The sequence below is a fragment of the Typopeltis vanoorti genome, chromosome 13 (assembly GCF_054136105.1).
Source record: "Typopeltis vanoorti isolate ZY-2024b chromosome 13, IOZ_Tvanoo_1.0, whole genome shotgun sequence".
Lineage (NCBI taxonomy): Eukaryota > Metazoa > Arthropoda > Arachnida > Uropygi > Thelyphonidae > Typopeltis > Typopeltis vanoorti.
This window is the reverse complement of record NC_143561.1, coordinates 5,706,140-5,733,254: the sequence shown is the minus strand read 5'-3', so window position 1 is coordinate 5,733,254 and position 27,115 is coordinate 5,706,140. Positions and strand designations below refer to the sequence as shown.

The window sequence follows — 27,115 nt, the reverse complement described above, 5'->3', positions numbered from 1 at the left end:
ACTTTCTGGCATCGTAAAAATCGATACGAAACAGAAGAATAACGAAATGGTCACAAATAATCATTAAAAAAAGGTGATTTTCAGGAGGGTAATTTTGTATAGTGACATAATTCATTATCATAATCTTTGAACTACAGCCACTTTGGACGTGTGTATCAGACATGCGCTGATTTTAAATGCATATAAAAAATATTTTATATGCTTTCAAACTGTCTGAATAGCAATTCTAATTTTATCAAAAATTCGTGATCTCTTGTCTCGTTCGGCTGCTAGACTTGTCATAATTTTGTTATTCCCTATATACATTTTCAGACAAAGTAAACAACTCTCATGACGACTTACACTTTTAGGTACATTCAAATAGTTGGAAAATACGAATATCAAAAATTTTAGAGCTCGCATGGTGAAATTCTCGAAAGAGATAAAAGAAATAACAAGGACTAATGTCGTTTAAAAGCAAAGGAAAGTGAATACTTTCACTACGAAATCATTATAAACATCTTGAAGGACTAAGGGGAAAAAAAAAGAAAATTCTTTCATAGTAAACAACTATCTACTTCGCGTTGAGCTATTCCAAACGCAAAAGTTCATTACATAAATGGCTTTATTTATTACTGCTTTTCGAGCATGCGCACTTTCGAGACTGCAATGCACGTTGATTTCAAATGAATTAGTATTTGAATTCTTCAGGGATTGCCTGCTTTCAAATCATTGCTTTTGTTCTCACAGGGAGACTATCTTTACAATGCCTCCTGAACCTCCTTTGATTTTTAAAGAGAAGTAATTCATCAAATTTTGGCAGTCATTTTAGATTCTTTCGGTGGCATAATATCTTCAAAATAATTTGTCTGATGTTATGCAAAAAGGAGGAAGTTAATTTGGTAAACAGCTGAATCAATAATAAACTGACTTTCTCAAAAAAAAAAAAAAAAAAAAAACTTTTGAAGAAGCTTCATTAAATTTAACTTTTGAACAAATAGTTCCAAATTTTCTGATCAATTTCCTGTATTTGTATTCGTAACGTGTAACATTTTTTCTTTTTGTTTAGGTGGGCAAATCATGGCCAAGAATCGGCACTATCGACCTTGAAATGCCCTTAGATGTTTCTTCATATGCTGAGGACTTAATGGAGAGGTCTAATCTTTCCACCAACGGGTCCTCGAAAATGGAGTCAACATTGACAGCCGGAAAAAAGTCCAAGTCCTCTCCGGAGCCAAAGAAAACTCTCATGAGGACTCTTAGTCGAAAAGGAACAGAAAGTCTCAAAGAGTTGGTCAAGTGTCCTGTATGTTTGGAGCGTCTCCACCGACCCAAGATGCTTCCCTGCCAACACACTTTTTGTCTTCTTTGCGTTCAGAATTGCGCTACGGGAGATAGTGATTCGTCAAAGGTTCGATGTGCTCAATGTCGGGCCGAAGTACATCTCCCTAAAGAAGGAGTTTCCATGCTTCCCCCAAATATTTACTTGCAGTCCATTCTGGACCTGCTGGAGTCTGATTACACATCGTTGGAAGAGAGGGCGTGCTGCTCTAGTTGTCAAACTGTTTGCAATTCTGAACTTTGTGGTCATTGCAATAATGGATTCTGTCGCGTGTGTATGGAACGCCACCTGGCGGATCTTAAATCACAGCTGCATTCTATTAAAGAGCAGTTGGCTAGTACGAAACAAAAAGCAGCCCAACGAATGCAGAACTTTGAGGTAAGTAACATTTTCCACTGAAATTGGGATTATTTGTACCTCAAGAGCTCTACGAGCATTTCACCGAGAAGTCAATGTCCCGAACATTTTGTCACATGCGTTAAATTGCTTAAAACCAAAGATGTTATGAGTTTCAGCTGAAACTCATAACATCTTTGTTAGGAGTTTACTTGCATTATCTCTCTTTAAGTGTATTGCGACAAATGCTGAAACACGTTTTAAGCATTTAACATGTTCCTTTTTGTCCAATCGCCTGTACTTCAGTTATGCCTAGATTGTTTTTAGAGATTTTATTGTCTGGTATTTGAAATCCTTACAAGAATGTTCCGACCGATTCCAATTTTTATTTTAGTTGGGCTATTTACAGAAGCCCTGAGGAGCATAACGTGTCGAAATTACACCTTACAATAATCTCGTTCTGGGTCAGTGGAATTTAATAAACTCTGGGGATTAGTTTGGTTTAATTTTTTTTTTTTTTATGTGGATCTCACCCACAAAAGGTTCGTACTGTGGGTGAGCTAGAATTTGGTTTTCTATTTCTGTTAAGTTTATGTTTTTTATATAGTTTTTTACATAGTCTGGAAATCCTGCTCTAAAGATCAAGCACTTTTTCAAGCCATTTCAGGTCTCGAACAAGAGGGTGGTGATGGGATCACACCAGAAATTTTATGAATTTCTAGATCATAAGGTTTGTTCAGTGAGTGATGTAGTTTAGCAGTAAAAATTAACTTAATACCAATGCAAAATTTAATCTTATAATCTCTCATTAAAAACCTTTACAACTTATTTCAAAAATAATCGCATGCATATAGTCTTTCCAGCATTACTTTTTAACGTACCACTGTCGTCGTTGTTTTTTATGGAAAAAATTCGCCGAATGGCAAACTTCTTATGTTTTATTTAATAATGTATATAATGTTTCGTTTTTTTTTTATATATATATTTTAAAATTATTTTTATGCATGTTGCCATCGCAACAGTTACTTCCACTAGAGCAGACTAGGTGGCAGTCAGGGCCGACCATCTCGGGGGTGCAGTGGGTGCAATGCACCCGGGCCCCGCGATCGAGTGGGCACAGTCGGTACACATTTGCGGAGACGTATTATATTTCGAATGTGTTTTTTTTTTTGTTGTTGTTTTTTTGTTTTCCTGTGCCAAAATCATTTGCAGGTAAGAGGTTTTACAATACGTTTATTTCGAATCCTTTAATTTTTACCTTTGAAAAATATTTTAGGGCCCCAAAAGGTTTCTTACACCCGAACCCCTTTATGGAGAAGGCCGGTCCTGGTGGAAGTATATTATTTATGAGCTAGATTAATGATATTACGAAACAGGTAATACTTCAACAGGCAGAACCTTTTGTATCATATTAATTTATATGCCGAAAGTGGGTACACTCATTTTATGCAAGAGTATTTCGATAAGCAGTTGATTATCGAAAATTACATTTATATCACAAGCGCTACCAACCTTGGTATAATGGCGAACTACTTCTGCGATTCTGTTTATATGAATATACAGGTGTTAAAAAATATTGTGTGCCAAGCAGTGGCGGCTCACGGCTTGAAATCGTGGGGGTGCTGCAACTTTCGAAATATACATACACACTGTAAGTACAGTGTATACGTGATAAAATATCAAAATTATGGTAAAAAAAAATGAACATGAAAAAATATCGTTTATTATCGATAAAATTATACAGTTGGTATAATTCAAAATTATGTAAAAATAAAATCCATTATCATAACCCCAATAATGTTCTAAAATAAAAACGATAACAAATGTTGTCTTTAATTGTAATGTCAAAATATTTAAAGAGACGGAGTAAACACGATAAGCACTACGAACACTCTACTACTGGCGCAAACTGCATATAAACAAGAGTGGAACTGCGCGACGGACAGTGCCACATTACTCTAATAGCTCGCATCTCACTATGACGTGCATATGTTTGCGCGCGTAGCAAATACTAGCAATATGACACTGTGGTAAACACAGTGCTGCTAGCGTCCTTTGCCCTCCTAAGTGCTACAAGATGGATTTTTTTTAATTTTTTTTTTTTACAAAATAAGAGGATTGTATAGGATTGTTGTTGGTAAAATTAAATATTACAAGCAAATATAAAAAAATTAATAAATATATTTACACATCGAGGAAAATTGGGAATGCTGCAGTTCCGCAGTGCCTATGGACGAGCCACCCCTGGTGCCAAGTAAAGGACAAAAATAATAATGAAAACAAACAAACTGCATAAAGAATAACTGCGTATTGGCAAACTTCGGGAAAGTTCATAGAAATACTTGACGTAAGCTTGGTGATACAATGTGTTTAAATATACCACTCAGGTAATTTTATTACTTTAAAATCTTCCTACCGTCGTAACTGAAGACTATTTCTACTGGTATATACTAATATTTTGTTTTTGAACTACTATCAGCTAATAATTTTAAAAAAGTTGAACAGAATGAAGTAACCCAATTCACTATTGTCCTAATTCTTTCCTTACATTACCCTCTATGACTTCTTCAGTTTCTGTTTGAATACTTACTCTCTAACTATCGCCTACACTCAATTCTCTATGCTAGCATCACTTGCTTCAAGCCATGTATTGTAGTCCTAAATATCTCTACACGCATACTGGAGAGTTATCTCAGCTTCTGCTAATTCCCTTGCGAGTTCAGCATCCTTCCCATCCTAGCACCACTCAACAACGCACATACAACCGGCAAGTCTAATTACAAGACTCTTCATTACCTGTGAAATTAATTACTTAATTAAAGTGGAGTCTCGGTGGGTTTGTTAAATCTTCTGCTGTGTTCGTCCGTTAAGAACTTGGGTTGGCTATTTTTGTAACACACTCGAAGTGACTTTTTTTTTTTGCTCTCATTTTCGTTGTTTTTTCTAAGAGTTGAGGAATGCGAAAAGGTGTTTTAAGGCCAATGGAATTTCGAATTTTCCGCATATGGCAAAGATTGATATAAAAGAAAAATGATTATTTGAACTAAAATATTCTATCAAGAAGAATGGATGAGTTTACGACTGCTGACGGAATAAAAATTTGAATTGGTGCAGGGGGATGAGGATGCTGTATACACTCCCCGAAGAGAATGAAATCACTTGGCCTGACGATGTTAAACATTTACGCTCCTTCAACGCATGCTAATCCATTTTCTCAGATTTTCTAGAAAGGGCTTTCCTTCCCGAGGCAAACACAATCCACACTGTCTGCCGCTCAACTTCGCTTTTCTGTTTTTATATGATAAACGGCTTTGTGTGCTGCTCTGCAGCTGTTGATTGGCCTCAGTTCCTCCCCCACCTCTCTATCTCTCTCGGCTGTTTCAGAGATCCGATTTCCCCTTGGCATTTATCCTTTCATGCCTTCTTCTTCGTCTTAGTCTGTTGCTATGACGATTTGCTTCGCGAAGAAGTTTTGGCCTTTTTTTGCCAACGCATTAAGAACAATAGCTTTGGACACTGCATAGCTAAGAGTACATTCTCTTTTATTCCCATCGGATGCATCCAGCCTAAAAATGCAGCATATGTTTTTGACTTTCAAGGCAAAATATTCCGCTTTGGACAATATTTTCTTTAAATATTACTCAATAACTCTTACCATCACTTTGGAACTATCGACCAAGAAACCTTTAGTCGAAACCGCGGCCAGACATTTGCTGACAGAAAGAGTTTGTCTTTTTTTTTTTTTTTTTTTTTTTTAGTACTCGGAGTCGGAGAGAATGCGTAATTTTTCCATTTTTCCACTCGGATCGGTTTCGCTGTCGGGGTTCATCACCTTACTGAAGATGCATGTCCCCACTCGGCCTGTCTGCATAAACCTACAGTGCCTGATACTACTACCTGTACATTCGTTCATTTTTGCTTATAATTAGTAGACAGATCAGCAACTGTCTTCGCTATTGGTATACAGTATATATCATTTCTTTACAAAAGAAAAAAAAAATAAGAATTTCACTCCGTATAATATACTCTAGCATCTTCAGAACTCTACAGAAGATTAAAACCGATGGGAATTGATTAAACTTGAAATATATATATATATATAATGACTTAGACAGAATTGTGAGTTCGATGCAGTGAAATAATACTGATTTTTCCTTCTTTTTTGTGTTCTTGCGATGATACTTTTCTTCATTTTAGTTTAGAATTAGTGTACCTGTAGCCATGACCATGAATCGTATAGGGCAGTGGTGTTCAATCCGTCGATCACGGAGCGATTTTTGGTCGATCTCTTGTTTATTCCTCCTTACTTACAAATTTAATTAAAACTGAAAACATAATATTTTATTTATCATTATTTTGTATTATGTTTTAATTCTCTTTAAGTGTATTGCTATTGTTTATTTATTTTTCGTGAAAATTGTCAAATCAGTAATTTTCTTATAAGTCCGGGTAAATGAATTAATTTGGATCAGTGGATGTCAAACAGCGAGCCGAGTGAATACGATTATAAGCAAAGCACATCGTGTGCGTTTCGTTTATAATCGTGTTTACTCGTAACTACATCACACACTTCCCACTACCAGAATTGAAATTCTGGTTTCAGTTGTTTCAGTTGCTCTAAATTTATCGTTGGATTTAGCATTATTTTGTTCGCTGATTGATAAGTTATAAACTTTTTTTAATAAAATATTTAAAAGTTTTTTTTTTTTTTAATTTGAGGATAATCATGAGTGTATCAAAGAAACAAGAATGGGAAATGGGTTATTTCTTTACAATAGTAAATGGAAAGTGTTGTTGTTTGATTTGTAATTCATCTGTAATAGCAATTCCAAAAGAAGGTAACATTGAGAGACATTTTCGATCGCTACATACAAAATATGATGAAGATTTTCCCAAAAATTCCGAAATACGTGAATCAAAAATTATAAATTTATGATTCATGTTAAGTTCGATAAAAAGTTTCCAACAATACTTACTTTTATTAAAGAAAAATATAAATGACTGCGAATTTAGACATCTCCCATATTTATTAAACTTTTATGAACAAAATCAAGAAATGCTTCGCTATGATTTAAAAGAATTTATTCGTGAAGTAGAATTAGTTGAGGAAGAAATAAATTCAAGATTTAAATATTTTAATAAAACTGAAATGATTGTATCTTTTATCAATAATCCATTTCAAGAAAACTTGAACATCACAGAAATTTCAAATAAAATTAGTGGGCTGTTTGATATAAACCAAGCTGAAGTAGAACTTGAGATAATAAACATTCAGAATAGTTTACATTTAAAATCAGTAAACAATGAAATCATTTGGAAGTATACACATGAAATATTTCCAATATTAACTGATATTGCGCGAAACATTCTGTCGTGTTTCGGATCGACATACTTGTCAGAATCCGCTTTTTCAAATATGAATGTCATAAAAATCAATTAAAAAAACAAATTACAAATGATCATTTGGATGATTGTCTGCGATTGGCCACTTCTTCATATCAACCTGACTATGAAAATATTGCGAGGTCTAAACAATGCCAAATTTCACATTAACTTTTTTTTTAATCAACCAGCGTGTCCTGTAACTTGTGAGTTTGTAATTAATCTGTTGTTTTTTCTAACTTTGGTTTTCCAAAATAGAGAAATAAATATTTTATTCCAATATATTTGTTTTATTTGTTGTATTAAAATAATTAAAAGTGATAAATAAATTTTTAAATACACAAATAAAGTTTTTAGTTTCTTTAAAGTTTTTAGGGCTGGGAGAGTGGGTCCTCTGAAGTCAGTGAGCGTATTTAACTGCATAGTTGTGCGTACTCAGATATCAGGTTTGGGGAACGTGATCTATATAAGAGAGTAGATCGGCGAATAACTTAGTATAGAAAAGTAGCTCGCATAGTAAAAAAGGTTGAACATCACTGGTATAGGGCATCGGTTCTCAATCGGTGATACGCGTACCCCCAGGAGTACGTGCTGGGCCGTTCAGGGGGGGGGGTACACGAAAAATCAGTAATGGCGGAAAAACAAGTAAAGTAAACAATTTTACATTAAAATAGGCATTGAACAAAAGTCAGTACTTTAAACCAGCTATTTTAAAAACAAGGGGTACAATTTATAGAAATGGGTTTAAAAGGGGAAAACCGTTGGGAACCACTGGTGTAGGGAATCAAAATGTGAATTATATTCTTTAGACCTTATTTTAAATGATTAATCGTTGTTTGAAATTATAATATTGAATTATAATAAGTGTTTTAATTATAGCGCCGTAATATTTTGGCAATTAGATGACATTTTATTAATATCTTTATAATTGGTTTAAAATATATATGAACATTTATAGTATTGTTATAAACAAATAAACAGAAACCCTAAACAAAAAGCTATTGTAAAATACATTAAACAGGCTAAGTGGAATGGACTGGCCATATTGCCAGATGCAGTGACGGGAGATGGACTAGAAAAACAACAGAGTGGAGACCAATGGATGGAGCAGGACAAAGAGGAAGACCGAGAAGAAGGTGGAAGGATGAACTGGAACAAATTTTTGGAGTGAGATGGATGGGAGAGGCAGAAAACCAAGTGGTCTGGAAAATCATAGGGGAAGACCTTCATCCAGCAGTGGACAGAACCAAAAGGTTGAAGAAGAAGAAGATAAACAAACTACAATTTTTAACATTTCAATATGAATATAATAAAAGAAATAAGTAAGACCATCTTAAATAGTTCTTAGTTCTAAATATCTAGAAAGGTAAATAATATATCCAACGCATAAAAAAACAAAAAAAAATGGATGTTTTTCTGTTAATTCAATCACACTTTTTGCGCTTGCCATCTCCGAAGGCAAGCCGTTCCTATCAAGCACACTTCATGGATGTCCTCTCGTTTTCTTTCACTCCCATAATTTTTTTTTAATTCGTTAAAAATATTCCACGTGATCGATTTCTGGTCCGAGGTCAAGAATGAAATTGAGATATTTATTATTGTTAATAACTTAGACACTTGAACATGACATCTGCGAAATATAACGCATTAAAATTATTAGGAGAGAACAATATAACTCTGAAGTGTTTGGTCGTATTAATTTGCTTTGCACTTCAAAAATGGAAATTTCTTGAGTTAGAATTTTCGGAAGTATGCCAAGTGAGCTAAGGCCATGAGACGAATGTACTACATTTGTCTATTCGGACCATCTTGTTGCCTTTGCGATGAAAGAAACATGAGTTTCCGTGGTGAAAAATCCTGCCGGGACTCGGTGGCATTTTTCCAACTGTGCTCCAGTGTTTAACTGAGTTCGCCTTCATAGATTTTCACGTTTGTTGACACCATAAAGTACAGCACTGGGTTCACATTTCACCTTGACTAGAAACCAAAATAATGTATGCGCCCAAGATCCATCTCCCCTCCATTTTTTTAAATGACACCTCCAAGGATCTCAGGGAGTCACTCTACTGTACTCCACTACATACATCTCGCCATCTCCCCTACTACTTAATTCTCCACCTACACACAACGACACTACTACCATCAACAACATCTACCGCCCATCACCAATAACATTTTTTTTTTTTTGGTCTGTAAACTGCATGTGTTCTCATGGCCTATTTACCTGTATGCGGAAGATGAATAACTCGAGTTTCCGGGATTAAAAAAATCTTTCTATCTCCATATAAGATCAGCTAACTCACCTTCAGTACAACGAACATTATTCCTCTGGGATCACTTTTCCTCTCTAATGTTCCGTTATCTTCTCAGGAACCAAACCTTGGAGATTCAATGGCAAGCCTTGAAGAAAACCCTGATTGATTCAGCCAGAGAGGCATGTGGTGAGATTGTCTGCAAGGATAGAAAAATTAGAACTCCATGGAAGTAAAAGAGGCAGTGAAGGAAAAGAAGAAAGCATATCAAACGTTCTGGACAAATAAGTCAGCTTGTGCTCTTAGAGAATACTACAGAGACAAATGTAAGAAAGCTAAACAAGGTGTAAAACTAGCTAAACAAAAGTCATGGGAGGACTTTGGCAAGAACATATAAAATAAATATCACGAAAGTGGTAAGATATTCTGGAGGTTGTCGAAAAAGCTTAGAAATGGAGGAAAAAGTGATGTAAAAGGAGTTAGAGATGATAAAGATGACATGAAAACGGGAGAAAAAGATATCCTTGAAGTATGGAGTAATTACTTTGAAAAACTGCTAAATGAAACAAGCAGTGATGACAGCACAGTGGTAAAAAACACTGACCAAGCTTGCAATCAGAAATACATATACATACTTGGAGTAGAAAAAGCCATCAAAGGCTTGAAATGTGGAAAGGCAGCAGGAGTAGATGATATTCGACCAGAAATGCTGAAGTATGGTGGTATAAAAGTCTTACAATGGCTGCGCTGCATAGTTCAGAAGGCCTGGACAGAGGGACGAATTCCTGATGATTGGAATAGAGCTCTCATAGAACCCAAATATAAAAAGGGAAATAAAACTGAATGTGAGAATTACAGAGGTATTTTCCTACTGAGTGTTCCTGGTAAGATCTATGCAAGTATACTTGAGAAACGGTTGTGAAGAATTGTGGAAGAAAAGCCTGGTGAAGAACAAGCTGGATTCAGGCCAAATAGAGGCTGTCAGGATCAGATCTTCACTTTACAATAAATAGTTGAGAAATCATGGGAATATAACAGAGATCTGTATTTAAGTTTTGTCAATTTGGAAAAGGCATATAACAAGGTGCCAAGAGAGAAGCTATTCAATACACTACAGTTATATGGTGTCAATGGGGCATTATATCAAGCAATACTTAGTCTTTATTTGAGTTGCAAGTCAGCAGTTAGAATTGAAGGAAGCACAGGAAGATGGTTTAATGTTAAATCTGGTGTGAGACAAGGATGTACATTATCCCCTCTATTATTCATTATTTATGTGGATCACATTATTAAGGAAAGTGGTATTAAACATGATATCAGAATTGGAGTTGTTAATGTATGCTCTTTGCTTTATGCGGACGATTATACTTCTAAATAAATCCGCTACAAGTTTGCAAGATTCCCTGACTAAATTGAATAACTGTTGTAATGGATATGGTATGAAGGTCAGCAATAAAAAGACAAAGACAATGAAAATAGGTAGAATGGTTGAAAATGTCAACTGTGTTGTGAATGGGGAACCTGTGGAATAAGTAAAACATTTCAGCTACTTAGGAACGATTTTTAGTGAAGATGGTAAATTAAATATGAAAATAGACAACAGAATCAACAAATCTGGTATGGTAGGAATAAATTCCTATGGAATAAGAAAGAAATTAGTCGGAACACTAAATTAGCTGTATACAAGGCAGTGTTCAAACCAGTTTTAACTTATGGATCTGAGAGCTGGGTCAGAAGTAAAACACTTGACCAAAGACTAGAGACCGCAGATATGAGAGTCCTGAGAAAGATTAGAGGCGTGAACAGATGGTATCAATGGCAATATCATATTAAAAATGAGGATATTAGGAAAGAACTTGATATTGTCAGCATCCATAAATGCATTAGCAGAGCTAATCTCAAGTGGTATGGTCACTTAAATAGAATGGGAGAGAAAAGATTAGCAAAACAAGTGTTCTCTGCCAGGTTGGCAGCAAAACGACCCAGAGGAAGACCAAGATATAGGTGGATTGATAGAGTAAAAAGTGCCTTAGACGATAGAAATATAAGATCTGGTAATGTTGGAGTCTTGACAAGTAACAGACTTATTTGGAGGAAAATTGTAGATAGGAAGTTAGTAATGATGTAAATTTTTCATGTAGTTCTATCATATCCTGTACACCCCTTGAAGGTACATGTCAGGAGTTTGATGATGATGATCTTCCTTTATACTCTTTCTTCGAACTGGTTGGCTTCAGCAAGATTGGCTGTGATCAAAAAAAGTCATAAATGTGTTCGGCGAAATCATTTATCGCCTTTGCAAACGCTTATTCATGCAGGAATAGTTTAAATGGTAACATTCCGTTTCAGATTCATATAAAACACTAATCTTTCACAATAAATATTTTGTTCCATGCGCCTGTCGACGCATAACGTCTGCAAAGCAGCTGGCTGCAAATTTCATTCCACTAACTGAAAAAAAAAAATTGTTTCATGTTTAAGAACTCTTAGTACGAGTAATGGTGGCGAAATGGAATATATTGCCACTATTGGAGAAATGGTGGCGCTGGGATATTTTTATATGATTAATAATAAATGTGATTTGAATGCTCTGGAGCTGATGGCTGTTATTTCCTCTGCCTGTGTGTTCACTTCATCTTCAAAATTATCGATGGTTAAGTATTCTAACTAAATATTAAATTTGGTATTGGACTGGTTGGCGCAGCTAAATGTTTATTCTTTAACTGGCGGTGTAACTGAACTAAAGAAGCTTTTTTTTAATACGATTTTGATGGACGAAAAACCAGTTTCTTGGTGAAAAATCCTCTATCTCCGTATGAGACCAGATAAAGGTTCCTCACGTCACTGACGGGAATCGAACCCAGGTCTTTCTGACCAAAGGGCTTCGTCTACCGACTGAGCTACGGCGGCTTTAGATCTTTACTAAAAAATGTAGAAAAAAATCATTACTGTGAATTAGATGAGCTCAGATGACGAATATTTGGAACACAGTAGAGGCAAATGACAATGGTAACACTCTCCAACAAACAGGGATTCAGTTATGGCATACATCTTGTATCTTGGGGTAAGGGATAATCTTCTTACTTGAAAACCTGAAGCGGCTTGAAAAAGTTGTTCTTGTTTGAACACAAGAGCTCTCTCCTCACAAAACTATGAAACAAAAGTAATTAAAACTTAAAAATAACATGTGATGACAAAACGTTTTATAACTGATGAGCGCAACCGGAAATACAGTTAACCCTCGATTTTACGGACCTCAGTTTAACGGACACAATTTCCATATGTCACATGTGAAATTTGACATCCTGTTAATTTTAAAATGCTTATAATTAAATTAACAGGTTATTTTTTGTTATTAATTTCCTGTTATTTTTAACAAATTTTGGCGAATAGGTCATCACATGTTGGAAAAACACTGTAGCAATTTAGCCGACATAAATGAGTCTCCGATCATTAAACATGTTCGGCGAATGATTAGCACGTGATCACACCATTCGCGCTGTAACTGGTTCATTTGTCGCGTGGCGTGACTTTCTGCGGCAGTTTTAACGCATGCCGGCCGATGTTCCGACTAAGCCACGCCCAGTAATGTGTATTTGTTTACTCGCGGTGAATGGTTTATGTACGTACGCATTTTATAGTCCTATTCGACATAAATTGAAAATTACAACTTTTCTGTGAAATTGAATGTTTCATAGATAAAGTACTTAATTTTAATTACATAAAAGTTTCTACATAAGTAAAAACATGTAAATTAGCTAACTTGTCAATTTTTTAACATACGCATTCGGAAAATCTACTTTATTATATAACGAACTTTCGGATTTAACGGACACCTCCCCCTCGCCCGAATTAGTCCGTTATATCGAGGTTTTACTGTACTTGTCGTTGACAAAGAAAGAATAAATAATTTTTTAGACGTTCCACTTCTGGATGATTATCTCCTAAATATTTAGACTAAACGTGCACTCAGATTTATTTAGATTAGACTGGAAAACAAGCCTCCCGAGTTTCCTTGAATAACCGTTCTTACTTGAATGCCATCATATTGCATTCAATTCTATGACGTGTGAACAAGATATCGTTTGCCAAGCCATATTCATATTCATGAACTATTTCGTCAGCATTTTTTACACCGTTCGGTGTATTGCTGTATTTTAATGAGATTCCGACCCACAAAAATGGCAAACCTTTAATTCCGTTTTTAGGCTAAGGTTTAAATGCTCGTTTGAATATTATTTTTGTTATTTATACGTAATTCAGAAACCATACTTTACGGACAAAACACACTCTTGGAGCCACTTCAACCTCCACTAAGCAGACAGCGGTGGTTTCACATCAGGCGATGATTTTCGTCATTCGCCTTAAGACATTCACAAACATCCGTGACAGGATTCAAACCCACTTTCTATTGGTTATAAAGTAGAGACGTTATCCACTTAGCCGACCAGACCTGCTCCAAATGAAAAACAAAATAATGAAATGCTTCATAAAGGCAACGTAAATATCAAATAAGAGACAGAACGAAATTGAGAGAAGACAAATAAGAAAATGATTGCAGACAATCAAAAAAGGCGCGTTTCATGACATTAGACAGTGTGCCCGTTAAGTAATGAGATTTGATTTTTTATAGTACAGCCCTTTGAATAAAAGCAGCAAACGTGTTTATAGTTTTCTCCGCTAGAGCGTATTGTAATCGCAGGGGAAACTTTGGATTCGGGTGATGCAGCAGTTTTTCATATGGCAACCGTCGAATTTTTCATTTCTTCTTTTATTATTCCTTAAATGTGTTTTTAAGTCGTTTAGCGGACTGTAATAAAGAATGTGGGTCAATGCTAAGACGAATGCTAGCTGTTATCTCGGCCAAAGGAGACCCAACACGCTAGGTAGGTAGTCATAATGTTTTGGTCCATTAGTGTGGACTACGTAACCCAGAGGTCTTTTAACACTTCTACTGTTGCTTGTTTTTGACATATCAGGATTGAGGTGTTTATTTTTATAGCAGTTATATTAGTTAAAAATGCACATCTGATTAGAAAGTCATGGATTACGCAACCTCTAATATATTCTTAACAGCAGTTTGGAATGGCTCCTTCCAAGAGTCTCTCTCCTCATTGTTGAACTATTTTATGCAATCGTAATCACATGAGAATATTTGAAAACCAAGAAGAACAACTTCCTATGCAATATTTGAATAATACGAAACATCTCCATAGCTACACTGATCTCTCTTTCCAAACACTCAATATTTCGGAGTTTGTACTTGTCGAAATATTTTTGAATCAAGTCATGGGTTATTTCACTCGAACATTTTTCTGCACAACAAAAAAAAAAAAGTTTCTTTAAGCAAATAGTTGAATCCACAGTGATGTAGCCGAATAGTATTTTTATACCAATATTTGCCTTTACCAAATGCTATACACACATATATATATATATTGAGGGATATATTGAGGGAGTTTATTCTCTCTATTTATTTTTTTTTTTTTTTGTATGTGTATTGCACACACATCTTCCTGTTCTTTAAGTGCAATTTCAGTATATCAATCTGTTTCATTTTGTGAGTAGGCCTACTTTCTACAAATCGTCAGGGTTTGACTCGCAGGTGATTTTCATATTACATGTTTTATTTTATTTTCGTTTAAAGATACGTGTTTTTGTCTCAGACAAAGAAGTTATCCCAAAAAAGACAAACACAAACTAAAAACACCTGCACCTTGTTCTATTGGATATTCGCTTTTTGCCCCTTTGAAGTTAAAATTACGTTAGGGCTTTACTTAGATACTGAAGTTTCAATCCTCTTATCATACAGTAATGCCAAGACGCTTTGATGTTCTCTCCGAAAATAGAGAGAAAGAGAGAGAGAGAGGGGGGGGAGAGAGAGAGGGGGGGGAGAGAGAGAGAGAGAGAGAGAGAGAGAGAGTGAGTGTGTGTGTGTGTGTGTGTGCTCGGAGTAAAGTCTCTCAAATGGATTTCAAACAATCACCATTAGCTTCGATGGACAGTTGTTGTTGGCTTCAGGCGAAAAGGTATTGGGAAATGCCATGTACTTCCTAAATTACGAATAAAAGGAATTGGATAATGAGAAATGTTTATAGCTCGTTTCTATATATATATATATATATATATATATATATATATATATAGGGCTCGATAAATGCAAAATCCTATCGCCGTAAAGAGATTAGGCACTGTATCGTTGTTTGGAGGCCATTTCCTTTGTGTGAGGACCATTTCAAAAAGGAAAAGTCAATAAATAATAAGCATACGAAGAATGGTATAAACACTATTGATTTTTTGGAAAATATAATTTGTTACGCGAATTTTTGTTACTAGAATGTCCCTTTATATTACGCATACTTAGTTTCTTCAGAAATATTTTGTTTAGAAAGTTATCTTTTATTAAATTAAAACATCAGTACAACTAATGATTTTGACAACGTGGTAAGAAAGAGCCTCAGTAGCTTAGTCGGCATGAACGAAGCCTTTTGGTCGGAAAGACCTTGGTTCGATTCCCATCAATGACGGGAGGAACCTTTATCTGGTCTCTTTCGACTAAAGTTGAGTTTGCCGGTCCGGTTGTGTTTGAGTTTCCCCATACGGAGGTAAGGGAATTTTTCACCCGAAATTCGCGTTTTTCGTGCCCCAGAAGAGGCAAACGAGCGCCGTGAACACACGAACACACCTCCCGGTGTGTCTTACAGATGTAAGATACACCGGGAGGCATAGGGCTAACTACCTTATCCTCGGGTTACGGTTGCAGTTATAAGAATAAGAAACCTCGACACCGTAATTGTAGAAGAGGAAGGATTAAGTAAGAGAAGATAAAATTAATGCAATTTCAGCGCTTGAATTACATTAATTTTAATTCAGCTTACCTTTTGTTTATTAGACAGCAGTCATTGAGCATTATATTAAGACTGAGTCTACAATGTTATGTTATACACCCTCTGTCCAAAAAGAAACCGAACTTTTCGAAAATAGAAGAAACTAGTGACGCCACCTGTTGTCGCTTTTTGTTGTCGAAAGCGGCAACCTTCATTAGTGTTGTGTCAACTGTTTATGGCATTTGTTTCATTAGAAGCCGAGTTATAGTGCCAAGAGTGACAGTGTGTTTTGACGAACGGTCGATCTTCACGATATTTTTGCCGTACGTGACGAATTCTCGCTATCAATCGCTTCAAAACTTCGACATAAAACTCACCATTGACCCTTTGGCCAGGCGGAACGAATTCTTTGTGGATAATGCCCTGGGAATCATCGAAACAAATCACATTCTCTTTACTTTTGACTTCTCCAAGCGACTTTTTTTCGGATGCCCTTCTTCTGGTGGTCTCCACTCAGCACTCTGGCACTTTGTTTCCGGCTCATACTCAAAACACCACGTTTAGTCATCAGTAGCAATCGTTTCAAGGAAGTTTGAGTCCTTATGAGAGGGTTTAATGAGGTCCTTGCAGTGTTCAATTCGATACTTTTTTGGTCGTCGATCAACTTGTGGGGAACAAATCGCAAATTCAATTTACGAAGGCCCAAACTCTCGGTCAAAATGTTGTGCACAGTTGATTTTGGAATCCCCAATTCATCTTCAATCAGTCTCACAGACGATTTCGGGTTTCTTTGATGAAATCACGCATTTTTTGAATGTTAACTTCGCTCAGTCCAGTTTTTGGACGTCCCTGCTTTTCGTTGTCCTCAAGCGTCTCACGACCACTTTGAAATCACTTAAACCACTCGTAAATTTGAGTACGGGATAAGCATTCATCACCGTATGCTTTTTGAAGCATTTGATGCTTCAAACACAAAATTAACACAAAAGTCAATCGCAGCTGTCTGTTTGAAACTCATTTTCCGACCGTTCGTCAAAACACGCTGTCACTCTTGGCACTATAACTCGGCTTCTACTGAAACAAATGTCATAAACAGTTGATACAACACTAATGAAGGTTGCCGCTTTCGAGAGAAAAAATATACAACAGGTGGCGCCACTAGTTTCTTCTATTTTCGAAAAGTTCGGTTTCTTTTTGGACTGAGGGTGTACATCTTAGCTTGGTATATGAAAGTCATATTGGCCAAACTAATGACCTTGAATCCACCAGTGATGTTTATAACAAAAGCTCGGTTTTAAGGACTCGCTTGTTAATTGAAGATGGAAACAAAGTCATGAGATACCACTTTCTTGTGGCCTCTTATATTCATAATTAAAACATCTAATTAAGTAGACTTCTAAACTGTTAAAATAACCTTAGAAATTGACTTTTTTTCTTGAATGTTGAGGAGCGATCGGAATAACACTTAAGACAATACTTTGCTTCGATTACTTATTTAAGCAGGAGAGTAGAGTAGAAGCCAAGACAAAACCCACTTAAGACCAGCACCCTTATTCTAATTAGCTACATTAATTAACATTGTTATTGTTCGAAAAAAGCGAGTGTAATGAGCTTGATCTCCAGAAACCTTATTTGCTGCAGTTTGGTTTATCGTAACCAAGAAATATGAATGTTATTTGAAGTGGAATTTCTTTCATTGTAGTGATCTTTTCGTGCATTCATTTCTTCTCTTAGGAATACTGCAGCAAGTTGAAGACGGACATACGAGAAGCATGCGAGGTTAAAGTGCAACGAATCTTGGACACCGAAAGCCGCCTAATACAAGCAGTGGACGAAGTACACTGGAAAGAAGAATCTTCCCGTCAGGACTGTTTCCGCAGATTAGATGCAACCCTCGTGAAAATCGAGGAACTCATTTCGAAAGATTTCGACGCTGCCAACAACACTTCGGAACAAGTAAGACAATTAATAGTTGCCTGGTGCATTAGTTGTCGTGCGTGTTGTGATACATTCGGGTCACGAGTGGATGATAGCTTTACAGCAAACTTAAAACTCTTTTTAAAGTCCTAATTTTCTATGTATGCCATGATGAGATTATTTATTACATTCTCAGCTTTGTTTCTCACCACCTACTCTCCTCTGATCCTATTAGAGTTGGCTGTGGCTTTTTGTCTGATAAAATACGCCTGTTTGTATACCGAAACATTATTACTGCGATGTTACCATTAAAAATAAAGGATAAAAGGGAAAATTAATGCGTGGGTATGCAGAGGGTTGGTTGAGATTATGGTCTAAGCAAATATGGTGATGAGTCCAGTATATTATATATTTGATGGTTTATTTTCTGACTTTTTTACGGCATGATAAAACCGAATTTCCAAGAGGGTTCGAATATTTCGATGTACTGGAAAAGAGAATGAGATTTGCAAAATATTATCCCATTAGCAAATTTGACTATTTATCAATAGTCAATACTCTGGTCTAACAAGTAATGTACTCAAAACAACCATTAAAGTTGTAAGAAGAATAAAATCATCTTTCCTTATTCGTGCATTAATTGAGGATTTAAAAAAAAAAAAAAAAACACTACACATGCAACTTTGGCAATGGGAAGTAATAAAAGCAAAGGTTAGTTCTCGGATTATCGAGGCATTCGGATTATTGGATTCTAAACGATGACACACGCCTGTAAAATTCGAGTCATGAAAAGTTGTCTGGAAACTATTAACTGTTTCTGATTTATTTTTGATCGCTGATTTAAAATACCTCTTCCATTTTTCTCTATCACGTAAGGAGTTTTCGCAAAATGGATCTCAATATTACACCACTAAAATAGCTTTCACATGTTCATTGCCAATCATACGATATCGCGCGATGCGAGTTCTCACCAAACGGCCGATCAGGTGTTATCTCGTGGACGTCGTTAACTAAATAAAAAAATAAAAAAAAGTTGGCCACCACACGAAATTCCAATTTTCAGCTTGGCAATGAACAATATCACGCGATGCGAGTTCTCACCAAACGGCCGATCACGCGTTATCGCGTGGACGTCGCTAACTAAATAAAAAAAAATTAAAAAATTTGGCCACCACACACGAAATTCCAATTTTCAGCTTGGCAATGAAAGTGTTAAAACGCATTGTATTAAGTAAAATAACAGTATTTAAAATTTTCCGTAACCATTTTTGGAATGAAAGTATTGGGGAAAAAATGTAATTAAAGTAATTAAAGATTAATCTGTAGTACATACTTTATATTTCCTTGTGGTGTCTTTTTCTTTTTCCTTCAAAGCTTCTTTTTGAACTTTTTCTGTGAAATTGTTTTCCCGGGTTGTCTCTGCGTAACATCCAGCAATAGTCCGCCATCATGTTCACGTTTCACCTGCCCTGATACCTTCTTTCCATCTCCTTGATGTCTTGGTGGAATCGCTCTCCTTGCTCTTCACTGACAGTTCCCAGATTCTCAGGAAAGTGGTCTAAATGAGAGTTGGGAAAGTGCACTTTTAAGCTCATGGAGCATCCCAAATCCTTGAATTTCTGTAGCATGTCTTCCACAATCATTTTATAGTTGGTGTCCTTGTGATTTCTTAAAAATGGTCACCACCTCTTTCAAAGCTTTCCACGCTCCTTTTTCAACAGTTGCCATTTTTTCTTGAAACAGTTTATCCTTCTTAAGTTTCCTGATGTCCGGACCGATAAAAATACCTTCTTTCAATTTTGCTGTAGATAATCCCGGAAAATGTGCACTGATGTATTAAAAACACTCTCCTTCTTTCGACAAAGCCTTGACAAATTGCTTCATCAATCCCAGGTTTACGTGAAGCGGAGGTAAAAGGATTTTTTCCCGAGCAACCAAGGTTCGTGTAATACATTTTTACTTCCAGGTTCTAATGTGACTCTTTCTGGCCATTCCTTCTTGATCCAATGTTGCTCTCGATCTCGGTTGTCCCACTCGCACAAAAAGCACGGATATTTGGTGTATCCTCTTTGTTAGGGGAATTTTTGCAACCTCTTGAAGCCATTATAAACACCAGTTAAACGAATTTTAACGAATGACATCAACACTATTACACGACACTACGTAAAAACATTAAAAAAAAAATTGTACTATTTTTCTGGACTCAGCACCTAAAAATCTATTAGAATCAATCTTTACTTCTCAGGCAACCTCTCCATCGCAGGCCTGTGTAATTCAGCATTTTTTAGTACATTCATTTTTTTTTATTATTTATTTCATTTTATATGTTTATTTTTATTATTTATTATTTTATTCTTTTATCATAGTATAAATATATATTTATATATTTATTAAATAAATTATTATTTATTTAATAATTGAAGGCATTGCTGCAAAAAAAGGAGGCAGCTCTATTTTGGGTCGAAAGTTGAGTTATAGGTGGCGCTGTATGTACCCAAATCGCTGAATAATGTGCAGGCAGCTCCAATAAGCCAGTGCAGAGTTATAACCATTCTAATATTTGCACCTTACAACTTTGCGACTAATATTCGGGATGTTTTTTGAAATATTTCATTGTAGTTTTCTTTTTTTGTCAGCTGCGTTTATCTGCACTTCCTGCACCTTTTTAAGAAGCCGTCGAACCTCAACAGAATGCCAACGATAGTTGCAGAGGAGCCGAGAAGCGAAATGTACCGAAGCGTTACATGGGTGTTCGCGGTGATGACCATCCTTAATGATGGAGTTTCCCCTTCGAACGAGGACGCTTCGTACGTGCTCAGGCATCAGCCTCAGATAATCGCAACAAAAGTATTCAGAAGACAGCTTACGAAATCTTGGGTTCCACATATGTGGCGGCACTCCTCCCCGTCTCTCTTCTCCCCCCCACAACCCCTTGCGGTGTTTTCTTCTTTTCTGTACTTCGTCAATATTGAAAACTTTCTCACGTATGCTGAAAGCCGACGTTTACGGCTCGCATGACACTGGCAATCCGCTCTTTGGACGAGTGTTTTCGAGTGGGTGTTTACACAAATGCCACGCGTTTGGGCTTGTTTACTTCGTGCGGGAAGAATTCTGTAGCTTTGCACGTCTGCCTTGCGAAAAGATCCGAGGTCGAATCCATTGCTTGATTGGAAGACGCGTCAATGTTGGAGAGCGTCAGTCGGACGAACTTCAAATCGTGATAATTTTGATGTTTTGATTCAATCACATTATGAAGTCATTCAAAACTTCCTATTAGTTTTTTCCTAACAAACTATGTTGCAACTAACCAGTTTAGGGAACTTTTTTTGCGAGGTAAATAAAATTTACCTCGCAAAAAAGTTCGAGGTAAATAAAATTTACCTGGAAGTTTTTCCCACTCGGTTAGACTATAATAAATTTACTGTAAACAAAGCTTGCGCCTGAAGTGTCTTCAGGACTGAGGCAACTCGTGGTGAAGGAGGACTAAGCTCTCATCATTTGTCTTAGTATCTCCCATAATGCCAAGCACATCTCCTTGCGGACATGTACAATGCTAAACATTAAGGAAAGGGCCACTACCCAGACCGTTTTCACCATTATTGAGGTCTCGTCAGTGGGAGCTAACCCCAGAGGTGGTGATACTAAGGTGGAAGTAATGGAGAAGTAAACTAAATTTATTATAGTCTAACCAAGTAGGGAAAAAAAAAACAACTTCCAACATCTTTCTCTAATCCAGAGTAATTTAATAATAAGGTGAGACACCTTTTGGCAACTCGTATAGGTAAATATGACTTCTCCACTGCTTCCACCTTAGTATCACCACCTCTGGCTCCCACTGACAAGAACCTTTATTGAGGTTCTTGTCAGTGGCAAGAACCTCAATAAAGGTCGAAACCGGTCTGGGTAGTGGCTCTTCCCTTAATGCATAGCATTATACATGTCCGCAAAGAGATGTGCGTTGCATTATGGGAGATACTAAGACGTGTGATGAGAGCTTAGTCCATCTTCACCACGAATTTCCCCAGTCCTGAAAATACTTCAGGCGCAAAACTTTGTTTGCTTACACTTGGATAAAGCACTAAACTAAATTTATTATTTATATATCTTCTTGTGATCCAGTTGTTAAGAATCGTATATCTATGGAAGATATCGAGAAACGAGTATTATGCCAAGTTATTTTTTATTTGATTTTTGGGTGCTTTCGGATTGCATTCTTTCATATAATTAACCAAGAAATTCCATGTCTTCTGGCATTTTCAACCATTCGTAAGAACTATATCTGTCCTGCAGCGCGTAAAATGTCCGATGTGTTGCTGAGCCTCTTCCGAAATTCTTTCATTTAGGTCAAGAGGGAAAAAAATAACTGGGACTCATATCAAAGACAAAACAGATTCTTCAGTTTCCATCAGCTCAAAAATTTCTGGTTATTATGACTCGTCTATTTCCTAAGATACGATTTATTAAATATCAGACAAGCGTGCCCAGAAAATTATGGTGCATTGGCACCCAGTTGGGAAACCTTATCCAAGTATGCATTTCCGAACAGTGTACTAGCAGTGTCTGCTAACTGAATGTGAGTTAGCTGACATCATCCAGAAGTAGCAGGACTTTTCATCCCACATACAGGCATATATGGTTATACCTATGTCTTCAGTTACCTTCAGTAACACAATATATCCTTGCTTATTTTTCTTTAATTTATAACATTAACCCCACTATTTCGAGATGAATTATTTTACATATTTATATAATTCTATTTTATATGCGGTATTCATGATATATTTTTTCCAATCAGTTTCCATGGCTAGCTAGGTTAAGAACTTCATTATCTAGTGAAATTCTTAAAACACTTAGAATGCAGTTCTTCAGGGATTTAAGTGGTAAACATGAAAGTGAATTTACTTTGTGAGTGCATTTCTATGCTTACTGACGCTCATGTGTTGTTCATCTCTCATTTCAGGTGGCGCTTTTTCTCGAGATTCACGGAGAGTCCTCGGATGCTGTTGTCGATGTTGGGAATATCGGCTTTCCCAATCTAGCTTTTGATCACGAGACCTTCACCTTAAGTACGGAAACAAAGAATGTTTCTCAAGAGGATGATGACTACGAACCACCGACGGAGGATGCACCCAACACCGAACCTCCAGTGATAGCCAGTGACGATGACAAACAACAGGAACTTGCGAACGCACGGTCCCGCTTCTACCGAGCAAAGACTTTTGCTCCCAAGATACGGCTGGGAATGGGAATGTTACAGAGACCATCTGGGGTGGCCGTTTCTCCCTGGTCCGACGAGGTTTTCGTGGTCGCTATGGACAACCATCGGATACACGTGTTTGACCTAAAGACAGGAAAATTCAGGCGATCTTTTGGCACTCGAGGTCAGCGACCGGGAGAATTTCTTTGTCCGTTTGGGATCGCTCTTTCTCCCACTGAGCAGCAGATTCTAGTGACGGACAAATGGAAGCACTGCATCCACGTATTTGATTGCAATGGACATTTCGTTAAACAAATCGGTATGAAGGGGCGATCGCCAGCGAGGTTCCGCAGCCCAGAGTCCATCTGTGTGGACCAGAATGGTCGCATTTACGTTTGCGATACTTGTAACGGTCGCATACAGGTGCTGGACAAAGACGGAGCGTTTCTGAACGAGATCGGCGTGTTTCCGAGAGAGGGCGCCAGCATTCGACCTCGAAGCATGTTCCACGACCCAGCGGGAATCGCCGTAACCCGAGACGGACAGAAACTCGTAGTTTGCGACTTTGGAAACCACCGAATCCACGTGTTCTCGTCTTCTGGGGACCACCTGTCGACCTTCGGTCAGAAGGGAACATTGAAAGGTCAATTCATCCATCCGGAATGCATTGCCATCGACGACACGGGCTTCATCTTCGTCGGAGACAGCGGCAATGGACGCGTGCAGATCTGTCGCCCAGACGGTAGGTACGTTCGGTCGTTTGGTACCAAAGGATCCCATGGAGGTCAGTTCAGTTGGATCTCCGGTCTCGCTGTTACTGCCAGCCAGGACGTAGTCGTGAGTGACTTCAAAAATCACTGCGTGCACATCTTTTGACCTTGCAGAGTATGTTTCGGCTTCCCAAAGAGGATTATTGCCTTTACTTTAGCCGTCCTTAGGAGCAAAAGTCCGAATAGATGGAAGTTTTCCAGACTTTTGTGAAACTATCAGAAGATATGCAGTAACATAATCGAACCTTTTGGGTCGCTTTCCTTCTTCGAACGTGCACCATCACTTTTTTTTCTTTCAGTCAATTTGTTTCCTTCGCTCATTTTGTTTAACAGTAGTTTTAGAGATCGATGTACTACTTTTCAAGATTATCTCTCTCCTAATAATCAGACGCCTGTAATAATCAGTATTCTGTAGATAATAGAAAAATCGCACATTTTGAGAATAGTCAAGGATAATGACTCTATTGGCTAAATTTCTTTCATCTGGAAAATGTTAATAAAGGTCTAGCAGTGACTCATAAGAGTCCATATATGTGAATCGGCTATTTTCCTTGAATTAGACCAGGATTGCTGCCAAAAATCCTAGCGATTAAGAAAGTGAAATGACTTGCGATTTCGCTGGGCTAATTTACACACTATGATATGTTGCGTCTTAAGTTACCTTTGTACTGACGTAAGTCCTCACTTTTGTGATTTTTTTTTCTTTCTTTTCTTTTGACTGTGTTGTGATATTCCAGTAGTCTGGTGATGCAGTGTGTACCTTTCCAGGTCTTGATTGAGAAAAACGTAATTGAGAAAAAAGAAATCACGTTTGATATCGCCTCAGTTTCGACATTTCTTTAAATAATTTTATTTTTCCAATTTTCCTTTTAGAAATTGAATTAAATCCATTTGTAGAATCAAGAGTACCTTGATGGTAAAACTGACTTTTACATTCTGGATTCATAGATAGAAAAGTCAAACGAATCCTCTTTGAAGTTCACAGCCTGCCTTCGTTTGCTTAGAAATATAATGAAGTCTTTAGGAAGAAAATTCTCAATTTCTTATCGATTCAAGAAAATGGAGTGTTTTAGCGGAGGATAACAGTTGCGATGAGAAGAAAAAGAAAAGATAGAAAGCTGCCGAAATTGAAACAGAAATAAAAATGTAGTGGATTTAAAAGAGAAATATTATTCAGTGCATGAAGATCTAAGTCGTGTATAATTGATCTCTCACAAAATTATTATTTTTAATTAAAAAAGCGCTTTTATTGCGATGTTTTTCAGGATGAATCCAATTAACACCACAAGAAAAATTTCATCGTTTAACTAAGATCGATTGAGTATTATGCTTCCAGTATTATTCATAATAATACGATATATTATTATGAATAATAATATATCATAGCTACGGTATAATTACTATAAATGTTTGTGTGCTACAAATTACATTAGCCTTTTTTAGTTGTTTTTATGAAGTTGTGCAACACGAGTATGGATGTAGTTGTCTCTTGTATACATTATTTTTATACGCGTATCCCACGTATATTACGCAATACTCAATTCAATTTTTACCCGTGCGTAGGTGTAGCGATGTCGAAAACACCCTTGAAATCGCTAAAGAAAGAAGTCGTGAAAAAACTCCATCAATAAAGGCATTGTTATACTGATAAAAAAATATTCTCATCACAGATGTGGGTGTGAGTGTATTTATAAAGTTTTCTCCACTGAAATATATTACTTCCTGGAGCTATAGTCATTCTACCATGAAATGCTTGACAAACAAAAGAAGACTGAAACCAAATTCCTATTAAATTAATTTTTCAAATTAGAATTGCAGTCATTTGACGCTAAATGTAAAGCAAAGCATCGATTACTATGCCCAGTTAACACTAAAAAGAAATTCAAGTCCATCAGAAAATAATAATAAGAAAAATGAAAGTAATTAAAATAATCGAATGTAATTGGTGTCGCAATCTTAAAATAGAAGAAAGCTGTTCCAGTAATTGTTCATAGCATGTTTTCAGCTCCATTCAAGTGAAATGAGACAACAATTAATTTGACTTACAAAATATACTTTGTTTATTTCAGAATACGCCTGATTAAGCAGTTTTTATGCACTGAATGCTATTAAAGATGGAGGGGGGGAGAAAAATTACTGAAGCATGTGTTCATTTCGGTTGATTTCCATAATTGCCTATTATATTTTAATGTTCGTTATAATTAATTTCACTTAAAAACGATTCCTACATTCTACTTAACTTCCGATCACTTTAATTTGCATGTTTCTTTTGCCACACTACAGTTTCGTTTGAATTCTTAATCTTATGTATTTGTGCTTCAAGTTCTTCATTCGAATAATCCGTTTTAAGGATAATTTAACCATCTTCACTGAGCATTCACCGTACTGCAATGTTTAGTTATTATCGAAAAAAAAATGAGAAAATTTGAGTCTGGAAAGCAGATGCTACGTACAGAATATCTGAACACCTACAGGTATTGATTTAAAATAAAAAAGGAAATAAAAATAAATGCATCAAAGCCTGCGCCTTCTCTAAACCAAGAGAAGTTGGTTGATCAGTTCGTGTCCTTTAGGAGCTTTCTCCGAAGAGAAAATAAGATCTTCAATATACTCTTCTTTGCTCGCAGATGAATATTTCCAGGGTAGTTTGCATATTTCTACATCTACTACATTTTCTTCTATTCTAATTACACCATTTTGTTTAATGTATATGTCGAAACTACTCCATTTAGTTTAAGCACAAAATAAAATTTTAAGTAATAATATTTCTGATTTGAAAATATAAAAAATTTCACTAATACCATTAAAATTGAGGATATTATGGATCCAGCCATGTTTTATAGCCAAATATAGAAAAAACTAAACGAAAAAGTTCGAAAAATTACCAGAAAGCTTATAAGAATGTAACCTTGGACATGCAGCTGCCTTCACTTGTATTACTTGTATTAAAACATACACTCTTTGCCCGTATGTACGCCTTTTATTAGTGGTTAAGTTGGATTTGACTTAATTATTCTAAAGTTTCGTAAATTTCTTTTTATGTTTGGCTATAAAATATTGTTGCATCCATAATATTCTCTAGTTTAATATGCTGTTTTTGCAAACGACAGCCT

The 27,115-nt window shown here is 36.4% G+C and overlaps 1 protein-coding gene across 1 annotated transcript in view; it reads left to right on the top strand.

Annotated features, from left to right (window-relative positions):
- LOC150099903 (uncharacterized) overlaps positions 1-24,530 on the top strand; it is a 68,924-nt gene extending 44,394 nt beyond the window's left edge. The window contains exons 2-4 of the mRNA XM_090402941.1: positions 1,049-1,699; positions 17,853-18,074; positions 22,996-24,530. Coding sequence (XP_090259067.1) covers positions 1,091-1,699; positions 17,853-18,074; positions 22,996-24,108 — 1,944 coding nt within the window. The 5' untranslated portion in view covers positions 1,049-1,090 and the 3' untranslated portion in view covers positions 24,109-24,530. The remainder of the gene's footprint in view (positions 1-1,048; positions 1,700-17,852; positions 18,075-22,995) is intronic.
- Positions 24,531-27,115: the final 2,585 nt, after the last annotated feature.